Source organism: Artibeus jamaicensis, unplaced genomic scaffold (assembly GCF_021234435.1).
Source record: "Artibeus jamaicensis isolate MK-2021 breed Jamaican fruit bat unplaced genomic scaffold, CSHL_Jam_final contig_558, whole genome shotgun sequence".
NCBI lineage: Eukaryota > Metazoa > Chordata > Mammalia > Chiroptera > Phyllostomidae > Artibeus > Artibeus jamaicensis.
This window is the reverse complement of record NW_026521886.1, coordinates 1576410-1592267: the sequence shown is the minus strand read 5'-3', so window position 1 is coordinate 1592267 and position 15858 is coordinate 1576410. Positions and strand designations below refer to the sequence as shown.

At 44.1% G+C, this 15858-nt stretch overlaps 1 protein-coding gene and 1 long non-coding RNA gene across 6 annotated transcripts in view; one reads left to right on the top strand and one right to left on the bottom strand.

Annotated features, from left to right (window-relative positions):
- Positions 1–3938, bottom strand: part of TFG (trafficking from ER to golgi regulator) — a 36228-nt gene extending 32290 nt beyond the window's left edge. For 3 of the 5 annotated variants that reach the window (XM_053670262.1, XM_053670264.1, XM_053670265.1), the window contains exons 1-2: positions 3695–3938; positions 949–1175 (exon numbers count right to left, since the gene is read on the bottom strand). In XM_053670262.1, coding sequence (XP_053526237.1) covers positions 949–1132 — 184 coding nt within the window. In that variant the 5' untranslated portion in view covers positions 1133–1175; positions 3695–3938. The remainder of the gene's footprint in view (positions 1–948; positions 1176–3694) is intronic. The other 2 variants (XM_053670261.1, XM_053670263.1) reach the window with 1 other exon arrangement.
- A 3516-nt stretch (positions 3939–7454) lies between these two features.
- LOC128628165 (uncharacterized) overlaps positions 7455–15858 on the top strand; it is a 30165-nt gene continuing 21761 nt past the window's right edge. The window contains exon 1 of the long non-coding RNA XR_008392491.1: positions 7455–7823. This is a non-coding gene — a long non-coding RNA (uncharacterized LOC128628165). The remainder of the gene's footprint in view (positions 7824–15858) is intronic.

Here is a 15858-nt window from a genome sequence, read left to right as displayed (position 1 = left end):
TAAGAGTATTTAGCCCAGGATGGTATGGATAGCAATGCTGAGTACTGAGATCAAAGTGAAACAGAATGGAAATAAATTCAGCAGTAAAAAAGATACTGGTAACCACCTAAAGTACAATTTCAGTAGTTGTTAACAAAAAGAACAGGTTTAAAGAAAAGGAAATGAACGTAGTCTACTACTACAATTCCACTGTGTTTGGTGAAACAATTGTTATGTTAAAATCCATCTCCTTAAAGATAGTTTCATGGTCAACTGAGTCTGGAAATACTGCATACTATAAATTGACAATATACATCAGCATAAAATCCTGCAATAAAAAACCACATCTGCCCTGGCTGGTGTGGCTCAGTGGATTGGCAACTGCCAATCAGCGAACCAAAGGGTTGCTGATTGGATTCCCAGTCAGGGAACATGCCTGGGTTGCAGGCCAGGTCCCCAGTAGGGGATACGCAAAAGGCAGCTACACACTGATGTTTCTCTCACTCTCATTCTCCCTTCCCCTAATAATAAACAAAATATGTTTTAAAAGAAAAGAACACATCTGTCTTTGTTTAAACAAGCTTTTCCATACTTGACTGACCATGCAATCCTTTTTCATTCAATACCTACTGACGTCCCTTTCACTTAAGGAAATATAAGCAAAAGTTTGGTTTTGAAAGCAAAAAGCAAGCCAGAATTCCATACACAGAAGAGAAAAAAATGCCTGTAAAATATATGTGACAAATGTCCTATTGCTTATACCCCTTTCTAATAATATATCCCTTATCTATTTTTCACTTATAAAAAAATAACTACACAAACATTCCATGAGATATTGTAAAAGAAGTGGGCACTCAAATTAACATGAAAGGGAACAGAATTTTTATTCTGAGACTGTTCCACGAAATATAGGCAAAAGAATACATATTATACTCATGTTTTAAAAACTAACTTTAGAAACACTCTTACCTTCATCTTTATACTTTATTGTAACTTCATCATTACTCAGAAGTTTTCCTCTGAAAACTCGTTGCATCATTAGCACTAATTCATCATACGTAATATCTTCATTATGAATGGGAATTCGTCGAATATCCTCCCCAAGTTGAGCTTTGATGATTAGCTTCCCACTTAGGTCCAACTGTCCATTCATGGTGGACTCCAGGATGTTAGATATATACAACTCTACAGAAAGACTGAGAAAATGGTTTTGATGATTAAACAGCTGTAAAATATATCTTAAAAGATAAAAAGCAAAGCTATTATTAGAATCTAAGAAATTCTGAACATCAAGAGACATTCACTCTTCCTATGTGACTATAGTCCTGTTAAAATGGTCTGAAGGTAACTTTACTTTGTTGTGTGCATAAAATAAATTTCACTGTTTTATGTCTATCACTATTTCACCCACATTTTAACTCATCTTATCTAACATTATCATTTAGATTTCTATTTTAACCTGTCTAAAACGTCTCCACTTCAGTGACCATCCTTCCTTCCAGTTGTTCAAGATATACATGTATTCTCTTTTCCTCACAACTTATATCCACCAAATTGCTAACAAATCTAAAACCTAGTTGCCACTACCTTCAAAATATCTCTAGAATGCAATCATTTACTATCTTCACTTCTAATAAGCTTGATCCAAGCCTCCATCATCTTTTGCCTGGATTATTGCAAAAGACTCTGAACTGGCCTGCCTGCTTTTTACCTTTGACCACTTCTATCTATTCCCAACACACCAGGCCTGTCTCTTCTTTTCAAGACCAAGATGTTCTTGAATATATTACCTATAACCACTGAACATTTCCCCTAGCATCAATTCCTTTCTGCTCCTGCTCCAAGCAAATGATCTCTTAGAAAGTTTAAAGTATCTAAACTTCTACTGGCTACGTTCTGGTTTCAACCTCATGCTTTACTACTAGCAGCTTTCTGTTTTGTTTTCTTCCCTTAAATCTGTTATTTCATTAACATCGTACTTTGTTTCCATGGTTATTTACAATTATTGTGTGTGTATGTGTGTGAAGAAAGCAGCCCTCCTCCCCCCAACACATCTCAATCCTTAAAATACTTGAAATATTCCTGAATTCTAATTCATTTTGTGAATATTACATAAATGCCCCATGACCTTGCAACTAATCCTTAAATGAATATCTCACCATCCTTTGAACAGATATTTTATTGATAAATCTTTAATGCCCCATCTTAAAATAGGACATTAAATATTGAATCGGACACTCTAAGGTCAATTCATAACAGAATGAATTGTGTTATACAATCTGGATGCTGTGTTATCTTAATGTAAAATAAGAATCCAGTTAGTTTTTTATTTGCAAACTCTCATAATGGACTTCTCATGAAAACTATGATTAACTGAAACCTCTAAACAACCTCTTCACTTGTTAACCAAACCTGACCTCTTCATTCAGGAAAAATTTACCAGAATACATATTATGTGCCAAGCTCTGAAGTACGATTACTTCAACAAGACAGTGAAGATACCCTTTGTTTGCCCTATAGCCTAACACACAGGTGGCAAATACAAGGCCCTTCCTGAATCCGGTCCTTCACCTTGTTTTATCCAGCCCAGCGCCTTGTTTCTACCCAGCGGCAGTGTGGAGCTCTCGCTTAACTGTTAAGGAGTAGTTACATTTACAGAGTCCTAAAATTACATTCGGCCCTTTGAAGGCAACTGCGAGGCTGATGTGGCCCCTGGTGAAAATGAGTTTGACACCCCTGGCCTAACAGTAATAAAGAACTTCAAAAGATATTGAAGAGACACTGTTCTCAACACTAGAGAATAAAGTGACATGTCCAAGGACACATAAGATAACTGCCTCTTGAACCAGGATCTAGGTTCGGTGGCTAAGCCCCCAACTCCACTAACCTTAAGGGTAGGGCCCTGCTCAAATTCAGAGGGGTGTGATTAAGCCCATCCAGAGGGTAGCAATTTACTTTAAGAAATTCTAAGTAAAATCACCCCGTGATTATTCCGAAAATCCACAGAGCCTCCCAATTCTGCCTGACCAGAAAAAGATGGTCAAGATTCTCACTACAAGCCATGTGATCTTAAGCAAGTATTTCTGGAAGCCTTTTTTATCACATGCAAGAATGGGAATATCTAAATCTGGACCACGCATCTAAAATTCTTTGTACAGTGAGTATCAAAGTAAACTCTTAAAAGTTAGCCATCATGCTCACTACGAAACTGGGTCGGGTCTTCAAACGGCACTTGATTAGGTGCTGACATAGACAAAAAAAAAAACAAAAACCGGTTCTCCTTACAAGACCCCAATTAACTTATTCCCATAGGCACCATTTTCCACCCTTCTCATCCTTCCAAGCCCCTCTGGAGGTTAGGCGCCCCGACCACCACAGGCCTTCCAAAACACCTCTCCTGTCCGTCCCGCTGTCCGACTCCTAGGGCCAAGCGGAAAAATCAAGACAGCACTTGCTGGCCCAAACATCCCCCGAAGCCCCCTGAGACCCGCCTCCCAGCCACCCTGGACCGCTCCTCCCACCGCGGCGGCCCCTTCCCCCACGCCTGGCCCCGCCCGGCCTCTCTCGTCTCCCCTTGCCGCCCCTACCCCAAGGCCCCTCCGGCCCCACCCGCGCCGCTGGCAACCGCGTTCGAACGAGGCCCTCTCTGCGCTTCCTCGTCTCCCGCCCGCCTAGTCCTAGAGAGTGGCTGCACCCCCGTCTCCACCAGCCATACCCGCTCGCCGAGGCCGCGTTGCCGCCTCTCCGCGGGTCTCCGCCGCCGACCTGACCCGTGCAAGGCCGCTGGACTTTGGGACGTCTGTGGCGGCTTCGGCCACAGCCCACTCCACCGCTTTCCTCAGCTGCTGCACCTCGCTTGTGGAATCACGCAAGCCGCGGCCAATCGCACGGACGCACCAAGCCTAACGAGAGCTCAGGCCCTGTACGTGGCAGGTGAGGGAAGAAAGGGGGCGGGAGCAAGGAAAAAAAAAGTCCTTTCGCCCCGCCTCACTGCCAGCGCTCCACCCCAGAACGCATGCGCAGTGGCAGGGACGTGGCGGGGCGGCCAAGGTTCGGGCGTGCGTGAGGCGGAGTATCTGCTTTCTCCCGAGATCACGGAGTATAGGAAGTTTGAGCTGAATGGATTCACGCATGCGCTGGGTCTGAGCAGGCACTTCCGGTTTTCCAGACAGCTTGTACAGTGTTTCTGGCCTATCACTCGTAGGCGGGGTGTAGAGTGTGGTGTTCTGGAATATTTTTGAGAGTTGGTTTGAAAGTGGGCATTTGTCCAAGATTGCGTTTTGTTTTGTGACCATTGAAGTTACCCTCGTCATATTTCGCAAAGCCTAACATTTTCCCGCCTCTCTTGTACAAACTCATTCATTCATTTTTGGGCGCCTACACTTTGCCAAGTACTGTGGTGGGAATGCAGATGAATCAGTTTGTGAGCAAGGAGTTTCCAATAGCGTTTATGCGACAGGACAAACCTGTGGGTGTGTAAGTGATAAAGGCTGGGAAATTAAGACTGATTCATGATTCCAGAAGCCTTTTCGGAAAAGGCATTAGGCTGTGTACTACATACTCTTTCCGTCTCTCTTACCCAAAAACATTTGTTTTTATTGTATGTATTTATGTAAGAAATCCTGGCTCAGACTGAACCCTACATTGGGGTGAGGGTAGGGGGTCTTGAAATTTGGGGATGAGGGAGTGATATTTTCAAAGTTACAAGTTTTGCCTTTTAAGACAGAGACAAGGCAGTAAGTAGTTTGAATTCACCTGTTCCCCCACTTATTCACCAGCTAGAAGGCCCTAGGGTAAAACAAATTCAAGGTAAAAAGTCATGTTTTTTAGTACTGTAAAAACTGGGATTTTTTTCAATACAAGTGTGTTTGAAACTGAAATACGTGACCTTAGAAGACTTGTTGCCTCTAAATTGTATTTTGCAACATTTATGCCTTGTTCTTTAAGCAATTAATTGGTTGCAGGAATTGGGGAGCCAAGTTTGATAGAAGGAATGAAAACAGTCCTTCACCATCTCCGAAAATAGTTCTTTGCTTGCTATGTAGAACTAAGTAATCCAGATTTGGGCAAGTGGACTGCTGTCCAATAATAGTATTGTTATGTCTTTGAGTTTGTTTGAAATTGGATAAAAACACACAAATATGGACGAAGGTAAAATATTCTCACCAGGAAGCCAATACTGCCGCCCTCAATCTTTCTATAAAGAGGTCAGGTCCTGGGGCAGGAGATTAAGGGGATGAACCTTTGCCCAGAATAAGGGGAAGAATTTCTTCTCTAGGCTCCCAAGAAGGGATGATCACTCAAGAATCCTGCCATTGAGAGGAAAGAAACTGATCCCTGTTACACTGGGACCAGCTGGAAGCTAGGAAGATAGGCACTTATAAGGTGGGGCTGGGATTTGTGGACTCTGAAAGCAGCTGGAAGTTCTTTATAATTCCCTCATACTACATCCTCAAACAATTACTGAAGCCTTATTTAATGTTAAAACCTGTTCCTGGCTAGCACTGTTCAGGTTGAGAGATGGGATAGATTCCTTGGGTCAAAGCAGAAGCAGGAACTGCCTGAGGTAGGAGGTGAGAAATGGGAGTGTAAAGCATTAATTGGAAACCAGATCAGAGGCTCAGGTGACATGAGACAAGAACATTATGTAACATCATGAAGCATTAAAGCATTTCTCCAGGATTCCCCAGAAACTAACATTTTAAATTTTTTAATAAAGGACTATAAAAGGTTTTGCCTCCTGCTATCCAGCTGGATACAGGCTTAAAATATTGTCTTTGGACATGAAATTGAGGACATTTGGCTTTGTTTATATGTCATATAAGAGCATGTATAGATAAGCATGAAAAATTATCATTCAAAAAATTATCAATTATCCGAGTTTGTCAAGTTGCCACCTTTACATTATAAACACCTTAATAACCAAAGCCATATTCTACCCATTTTCATTTCAGCTTAATACTAAATTCTCCGCAAAACTTTGGTGACTGTTCCTGTCCTTGATCTTATATAACAATTACATTGTTTAAATTAATTTAAGAGCACAATGAACAGCTAGAATTTACTGCACAATCCAAGCAATAGAATATTACCAATTGTCCTCCTGTATACTCTTCCCCAATGTGGTCCTCATGCCTAGCTCCTAAATTTTGTGGTTATCTTTCCTTTGGTTTTGTTGTTTTTTTTTCCAATCATCTATATTGTTTAATCACATATGTAGTTATTGGAATATGTTCATTTTTACTTGTTTATAAACATTATATAGAGTACATATCTATGATTCAATGGGACATAATATTTGTACTCAATACATCCCTGCTGTTACATGCATCTGGAGTTCATTTATTTTCATTGCTGAACCATAGTCCTTTAGGGAGGTATACCACACATTTGTATTTCTAGTTTCTGCTCTGTCTTTGAATATCTTGTTCACCACCACACCACCCTCCCCCATCCAGTTTGAAGCCAGTGATTGTATTCTGTCTATCCCTCCAACATCTGGAATTGACTGCCCTGTGTGTGAATAGTAGGCATTTAATGAATAGTTATTGAGTCAATAAAGTAGTTATTACTGTTTCTGTAATGTGTCCACAGATGCTGATGCTACAGGTCTCTGTGCTGAGGCTCCCGAAACATAAAAGTGATAGCTGACCACAGAGTAATAACCTGAGTTGAGCCAGTTACCACTGCTACTAAAAATATGGTTTCTCTGAAGCGTGTGGAAACACTGATTTTACTTACTGCTACCTTTTGTTACTGAAGCTAACAAGGCTGTTATCATATAAGTATCACTTACTAAGTACTTATGGTCACATTTATTGGGATAGGCATCAAGCAACTCATTAAGATTGTTCTAGAATTCCATACGTAATCACATCTTTAAAGTACTGTTAGAAAATATTTTACCTTTTGTGTGTGTGGATCTTAGAAAGGTACTGAACCAGAGACAATTGAACTTCATGCTCACCTAGCCCTCTATGTTATGTCCAGGCAAATTTGGTTTTCAGTGAACACCAAGAATAGCCCTGAATCAGAAATGTCAAAGTTTGAAATACATGAAGAAAGGAGACTCAGTGTAAGGAATTACCTTTGACCCCACTTGTAGCAAGGGGAGAAATGAGGCTCGATGTTCAAAGGTTACTTTCCATGTTTCACAGACAGAGTTATACTGTGGTTTTGAAAGAGGTGTACCTACCATCTGCTCTCTCTCCCTGAAAGTCTGTTTGTTTAGAACTCTTCAAACAGAAAAGGAGGAATCCTAATGTTGGGGGAAATTGATGGCTATTTTAAGACACAACACAGTGACTAGAGAGTGATTTGTTTTTGCAGCCCGGTGGCTTGTTTTGGCCCAAAGAAGCCAAAAGCCTCTTTTGGCTTCTCTGAACCACTTATCGTCTACATACCAGAGATAACACTCTGCTTTCTGCTTCTGTAACTGCCTCCTGCTTTCACACCAGAAGTAAAGGGTCTGAAGGACCAGCTCTATAAAATTAACTGCTCCCCCGCTGCTGAGTGCCCAGAATTTGGAGACTGACTCCTCTGAGTTCGTACACATAATAAACTTCCACTCCGTACACCCGAAAGCAGCTGAGTTGTTTTCTATAACATTTTGGTTCCCTGACTGGGAAACCACACTCACGTGAGCAGACCTTTTTGCCTCTGGTGAGGGGGCGACCGGGGAGTGACCCAGAGGGAGCCCTGGAGGCCGAAGGGACGCTCTCGCCCTGGTGATTTTGGGTCCCAGACACCCCGGGCTCCGTGGAAGTCATCCTCCAGAACGCTCTTCAACCCCAGGCAGGCAGGGTGCAGACTGGAACTATCCAGACCTGAGAAAGCGCCGAATGGTAAGTGCCCCGGGGACCAGAGCCCAAGACCAGCCCACCCCTTGCTGTGGAAGGAGAGACTGATCACCTCTCAGGCAGGCAATTAGCCTTAAGACCTCTGGAGGCTAATTAATTGGCCATCTGGAAGGGGAAACGTATCCCCACCTGGGCAGTCGTACTCGGGCAGGACTGTATAAACTCTTGGATGTTTGTCTGTGTGTTTGTAGGAGTGACTGTGTTTGTGGCTCCACGGGTGAAAAACCTATGGAGCCAGAGTGACCCCCCCCCCCCCGCCCGCTGGAGGGACTGGAGGCAGCGGAGGCCCACATGACCCCCTGCACCTGGTCCTGCTAAACGGGTCGCCAAGGAGACAAGCAGGACTACCCCAGCCAAGCCTCCTTGATTGAGCCAGGAGCAAGCTGTGAAGACCTCCTGGGTCCGCGCTGGTGGCCCTGGCAGTGGGTCCTTTAAGAAACCACATACTTCCCTGGAACAGGGAACCACCGGACTGCCTAAGCAGAGGAACCAAGAGTGAAAAAAAAAGATAGATAAATCTAGATAAGTAGAAATATATATTAAAAATGTGAAAGTTTTAAACCTGGAGTGAAGGAAATCTCACCTACTTGTTTTCTGATTTCATGGGAAAAGAGCAACTTTCTCGCATGTGGTTCTGTTTCTGATCAGAAACCTGTATTGTAAGACCTAGGGAAGGTCACCTGTAGCTGGTTGGGGAGAATGCCTTTGCCACCTGGCACCCAAATAAGGGGGGCTTCAGCCTGAGGCAAAACACCATGTCTCTGCCGTGAGACTGGGCCTGAAAGAGCATGTCTCTGCGAGGCACCAGTGGACACATTGGTGCAACAGAATGCCTCTACCTGTGTATTGTTTCAGAACTCTGTGTTTTGGATTTTGCTCTGTATCTGCTCTGAAAAGGAAAAAGAAAAAGCCCACTGGCAGGTGACAAAGACCATGGTTATAGGTGCCTATAGTCCTCAGCCTAGCTGTCTTAGACCCAGACCAGACTGCCACAGGGCTTCAGAGGCCCTCCCACTCCCCTCAGAGGGGCCCTGGCCAGAGATCTGGAGTCGTTCACCGGGAGGGAGACTGACCCAGTGTTGCTGCAGTGTATGGGTGGCCTCCTTACCACCACACCGACCTGGGACGGGTGCTGGGAGGGCCCTTGACAGCTGTTCGAGCTGCTGGCCGGGACAGCGTGCTGGGCGTCCTTGAAGAAGGGGCGCAGGTCGGGGCAGGGTGAGCACACTGCGTGCTGACCCCAGAGCTCAGGAAGGGTGGAGCTTGTGGACCAGACTCTCGGGGAAGCTCTGGCTGGGTTCCACCAGGAGGCTGGACTGATTTGCTGCTGCTGGCGCTGCTTGGGGTTGGGAGTGCTCCTAGCTCTTTGGGCTGTGCCCTGTGTAGGGTGGTCTTTGGTGGGCCTCCTCCCATCCTCAGAATGGATGGGGGGACCTCAGACAGCAGGGGCTCCTGTGGTGACGTTGCCTTCTGGGGAGGTGAGGCCCACTATGGCTTCTCCCCACCCTGCAAGTGGAAGAAATTTCCACCACAGATTCGCAGCCTCTGCGAGTGGGCTCTGCTCACTGCTGCACCAGGGGCTTCGGGGGCCTCTGGGGCCTCCTTCGCTCTGGAGACTGGAGCCAGAGCCTCAGGGCTGCCAACGCAGCTGGGTGGAACCAGAGTCAGGGTGCTGCCTGCCATTTTGGGTAAAATGGATGAGCCACGTGAATGCCCCACCCTGGAGGACAGAGCGTTCATGGGTGTCGCCATCTTGGAACTGGCTAAGGCTTCTTTTCAGATTATGAGCTGCATGCTGCTGCTGTGTGGACACTGCAGCAGTCAGGTTCTCTGTGTAACTGGTTTTGATAGGAATGGCTCTAGTTTTGAAAGTCATGAACTGAGGTCCGAGGCTGACCATCTGATTTATAGGGTGTTTGCAAGGTCTAAGCTTCAGAAAGGTGAAAAATGTCCCTGAGAATCTAGAGACTTTTAGTAGAAGATGTCTATAATGCTAAGCACATTTAGCTGCCAGATACTGAGTTTAAGTACAGTCCTTCCCAGTGTGGGAAAGGAACAGGGATTAAAAGTGAATTATGGATAAATCTGGATAGGTAAAAAGACTGTAGAAGGTTTGTGAATATTGCAGAAAGTCTGTGGGAAGTTATAACAATAAATGGAAATGTGAAAGTTTCGGAAAGAAATTATGTGGTGTTAGTTATAGAAGGTATAAGGCATGGAGATGCATCTTGATGGATATTAGAAGGAGAAAGATTCTCCTTCAAGCTTTGTGTTTTTCTCCCTACCTGATCCCTCCAGAATTTGGCACTATAAAGGAATGAATGATGACGTAAGGTCTCTTTGCATAAAACCAATAGGACCAGTCATTAATAGTGGTTTTGTTAACCAGGACTTTGACTGGAATGTCACACCTGAAGGAGGCATGTATGGGATCTGGTAGTTACCAGAAAGCTCAGAGGAACTGGGATTGACCTGTGAAGCTAGCGAAAGCCCATAAGAAAATCCGGGTACTTTGGTTGGTTGTGTGGTTCCAGCCAGCCTTTCCAGGGAAGGAACGAAGGTTGCTTTAATGAAAGATGGCTAAAAATGAACCTGTAGGCACAGCTGGAAGTAGTTATAAAAAGATGAGACCTTCCTCCATTGTCCTGTATATGATTCCAGAAAGAGAAAGGAATCTCAGAACCCCTCCCTAATAATAAATCACAGGAGGAGAAAAATGATGAGGAAAGAAACCTCATTAATGCTCTGAATCCAGAGAAAGGGGGCACCTGTACGTTCCTAGGAGAGGGATGTTGCTACTATGTAAACCAGTCAGAGATCATAGCAAAGACAGTTAAAGAAATCAGAGAGAATATAAACCGCCACCAGAAAGAAACAGAAATGGGGACTAAACCATCAAGCCCAGCTCCACTATTTGCCCCCCTCCCTGGGACCCCTAATCATCATTTTCTCAGGCCTGAGTTTTGGCCCCTGTGTACTATGGACCAGAGTCTAGAGGCCACAGTGACTCACAAGACAACCACCAAGATCCTGTCCCTCCAGAGACATCATTATTAGAAGATACCCCAAGATTTATAGGCCAGCCTTATAGTGATGCTAGACCAGCTAACAGTGCTGTCAAGCATCAAAGAGGGGAGTGTTGGGGGAAATTGATAGCTATTTTAAGACACAGTGACTAGAGAGTGATTTGTTTTTGCAGCCCACTTGTTTTTGCAGCCCGGTGGCTTGTTTTGGCCCAAAGAAGCCTAAAGCCTCTTTTGGCTTCTCTGGACTGCTTATCGCCTACATACCAGAGATAACACTCTGCTCTCTGCTTCTGTAACTGCCTCTTGTTTTCACGCCAGAAGTAGGGGTCCAAAGGACGGGCCTCCCTTGCTCTATAAAAATAACTGCTCCCCCACTGCTGAGTGCCCAGAATTTGGAAACTGACTCCTCTGGGTCCATGCACGTAATAAACTTCCACTCCGTACACCCGAAAGTGGCTGAGCTGTTTTCTGGAACACTAAGAATGAAGAAAGGAGGTTTGCAGAGTAGACAGAAAATGGAACAAAAACTATGAGCCTCGTAAACAAGTTGGATGAAACTTGTGTTTCATTGTCTCCTTTAGTATTTAGTATAAGTCATTCTGAAAATTTCAATCACCTGAGCTACCCTCAGGGGAGACAGAGAAAGGATGTAAGTTTCTCCTGGGGTGAGAATCTCAAAGAAGTTATATCCCTCTTCAGAACAGCTCTGTTGTGGCTGTGGTGGCAGTCAGCTAAAAGAGCAAACACCGAACAGAAGGGGAAACTTACTAGAACCAAATAGAGGTCAGTTGGTCAGATAAGCCTCCCCAGCATTGGCCAAACAGGAAGATCTGTTCTTATAAACAAAAGAAGCTGCCACCCCATGCAGAGTTAATAAAGGAAAAAACTATATTCTTACTATGCATCTTTGAGTGAGTCATTCGCAAAGCACTTCAGTCTGCCCTATCAGTTGCACCTCCATTGAGATACTAAAATGTTTTTGCCTTACCAGGGGGTTCTATGTCCAACCTCTGTATAGAGAAATTTCTCCTTGAAGATAGTTCTTCCTCTAGTATAACCCTGGAAGTTAGCCCCCCCGCCTAGGTATTTAATACATGTTTATTGAATGAAAGAATGAGAACTGGTAGGGCCATCCAGAAACAGGGAGCAGCCATCACTGATGAGTTCCTGGCTCCCAATGTTACCAGGCAGGTTCTGGGCAGGAGCTGTTCCGCCTTGGGCCAGCCAGTAGCCTGCAGGTTCTGGACTTCATGCAGGGAAGATTTCACAACATGTGTCCAGGTGATTTTGAGAGTCTGCTTATTAAAGCTGGGGACAGTGAAACAAAGGAAGGGCTTAAGGGTAAAGAAGCAACAGGAGAGAGCCTAGGCAGAGCTGCTTTGTCTTACTGAGAACTGAAAGTCACTGTGACAGAAGTGAGCCAAGGCGGGGTGGCTGTAGCTCACTGGAAAATCAGAGAAAAAGGGGGCCTTGGAGACAGGTTCAGAGAGTAAGCCCAGGTCAAGTTGCCACTGCCCATTGTTCTCCTGACTCCCACTGTGCTGTCTCCATAGGCTGAGACTGGGGTTCGTTACCCCCCATTTACTGCTGTGGGTTGTATTCCTCCTAGATTGTTAGAGTGTGAGTAGGATATTGAAGCATGTTGATGTTCTACCTTGAGTGAACCTGCATTCCATAAAAGCTGAATGAATAGCATAGTTAGCTGGTGTGACTCTTGTCTATTTCTAGGTGCCAGGTTGCTCTGTAGGCAGTTCGCCAAGCAGTCGCCAGCTGACTTATGGGAAAGACTATAACACAACCCCTTCCCAAGGGGGAGCTCACAGCTGCAAGTCTCATGGGATCCCTTAGAGTTCAGGAAAAAGAGCAGAGATGCAAGGTGTGGGCGTGCTCTAGTAAAAGCACAAAATTATGTCTTGTGCCCTTTGTCTTGAGGCTTTTTATCTTGCTTTGGCCTGTGGGAATCCTAGGGGCAGTCTTAGGGAAGGGTCTTAACAGAATATTCATTAGGTTTCAAGGCATGTCCTTTGATACTTTAATTCATCAAAATGTGCATATAGGGTCATTGCCTGGTTAGGTTTTTTATTTTTTATTTGCATTAAATATTTTATTGTTCTTTACAGTTGTCCCAGTTTTTCCCGCTTTCCCCTCCTCTGCCCAGCCCTCCCCCTGCTCCCACACTCAATCCTACCCTGTTGTCCACGTCCATGGGTCATTCACATGTGTTCTTTGGCTAGGTTAGTTTGATTTTTGAAGAACATCATTGCAGAGGGACCGGGACTGAGGCCAGTCTTCCTGGGAAAGACTGGACTGTGTAAACCATTTGCTCCTAAGTGTCCTTGGTTAGGGAAGATAAAACCCTGTGATTCACTAGCTGACTGAATTGCTTCAATTGTTCGGCCTGTTTAATTGTTTTGTCTCAGTTCCCTTTATGTCACTTGTCAAAGAATTTCCCTAGCTTCTTACTATCCTGCTTCACCAATAGTATAGGATTTTATCTCTGAGTAATTTGGAATTGTTTGCCTTTTCTCATTTATATATCCTGGAACCAGTGCCGAGTGTCCTCGGTGCACTTGTGAAAGACTAATGCCACAAGATATGCAAGGACATCTCCCAGCTGTTCATTGGGTTTAAGAGTAACTTAATAAACATGCTCATGGCTGCCAGAGGGGAGGGGGATTCTGGGGCTGGGTGAAAAAGGTCACAGGATTAAGAAATACTAATTGGTAGTTACAAAATAGTTATGGGGATGTAAAGAATAGCATAGGGAATGTGGTCAATAACGTTGTAACAACTGAGTATGGTGTCAAGTGGGTATTTCAAGTATCGGGGGATCACTTTTAAAATCATATGAACAGCATGGATGGAACTGGAAAGCATTATGCTGAGTGAAATAGGCCAGGAGGTGAAAGACAAATACCATATGATCTCACCTTTAACAGGAAGCTAAACAACAAAACAAGCAAGCAAGCAGAATAAAAACAAAGACACTGAAATAGAGGACAAGGGGACAGTGACCAGAGGGGAGAGGGAAGGGAATTTAAGGGGGAAAAAGGGGGAGGGATTTGAAGGAACAAATATGAAGGACACAGGGGTGAGAACTAAGGGGGGTGGAAATGGGAGGGAGGTGGGAGCACAGGGTGGGGGAGGTTGGGATGGGAGAAATAGACAAAAAACTGTACTTGAAAAATAACTAAATAAAACTATTTAAAAAATCATATGATTGCCTAACCACTATGCTATACACCTAAACTAATACAAAATAATATGGAATGTCAACCATAATTGAAAAATAAAATTTAAAAAATACACTAGCTATGAATAAATGAGTAAAAAAAGAGTAGCTTTTTCCCACTCTTTTAGGAGACCTAAATGTCAGATTCTAGAAATCATACATGTCAAATCAAACTCTGGTGCTCGAGGCTTTCAAACCTCTAATCTAACATTCATGCCGATGATCCTGCCTTTGTCCTGCCATGGAGATGCATCATTAAACAAGGCATTCTCAGGAAGCCATTTCAATGAAGAAAAACTCACTGATAATAAAAGGTGTAAAGTAAAACCACAATATATCATTTTCACATACCACTTTGATAAAAATCAAAAAGTCATAATACTTTATAGAAAAGGATATGGCAAAATAGACATACTTTTTGTTGTGGGTGTAAATTGATACAAAGGGGTGTTGTGGTAATACTTATCAATATCTAAAATACCCAACCCTATATGATTCAGCAAATCTATTTCTAGGGTAACATTTGCACAGATACTCATTAATGTATGATTTTCAAGTAAAAGACTATAGCGTAATGAAAAACATACGCTCATACACATGTAATTAGATCCCAAAAACATTTTATGGACTGAAAAAAGCAAGTGTCAGAAGGTTTTGTTGTTGGTCAATGGCTCTGCCTGGTTTCAGGAGTTGTAACTGCCCCCCATGGCTAAGGCTGAGTGAGCGACCTCCGGAATCTGAGCCACTAAGGAGACAAAGCCTGTCTCTGGCAGCAATGCTGCTTCTGCTTCATCCTCTGCCCCCAATGCGTGGTCAGTTAGTCAGAGATGGGTAAGACCCCTCGGGGGGGGGGGGGCAACCCAAGCCAGACGTGATCACTTGGGAGGCCCTCAAGGAAGGACTCGGGGGGACTGCAACAAAGAGGGAGTGATGAACCCTCGCCCCCCGGATATTCTGACATAGCCTGAGTCCCCATTTCCATCTGGGAGAAGTGCTTCCAGGCTCTAATCCACTTAAACCTGAAAACCTATGACTGTGCATCCCTTTGCCGGCTAGAGCAAGTTCTGGAGTGATTGGGCATAAGAAAGACTTCCTAAAGTCCTGTGAAGCCTGCTTTGCTAAAAGTTCTTTCATTCATATGATATGGGTCTGAGCAGGAAATGAGTATGTCTCCCAAAGTTTTTGCAACCCCTTACCTGACAGACCCTGACTCAGACTAAGCTCTCAGATTTCTTTGAAATGTTATCTACTGTTTGATCCTTGCCACCTGACATTGATTGATGAGCCTTACCTGTATTCCTGTGTGTTACAACCCAATAAAAGTCATTGAAGAAGAGGCTCTTGGTCCTTCTCCTCTGAGAGACTGACCACCTCTCCTCCCCAAGCAGATCATGTCTCGGCAGTTTCATTTTCATCCGTGGCAGATGGGGGGAGTTGTGGGCAAAGTTGCTCCCACATTTTGTTAACTGTGCAGAAAAGAGTTAACATAGCATCCTGAGACTGTGATACTTAGATAGACCGGTTTAGAAGGTTGGCCCACAGCTGGTATCCAGGAACTAGGATTTTAGAAGCATTCCCAATATTCTTTGATAACAATGTTGCATTGTGCCTAAACTGTTTGTATAAATAATGTGGTTGCTGCACACCTGGTTGCCTTCTGGGATTCTGGTACATGCCGGGCAGAGCGTGTCTTTGTGAGCAGCCCCGAAGGAAACACCTGGGCACTGAGTTTCCAGTGAGCATCCCTGGCAGACAGCATTTC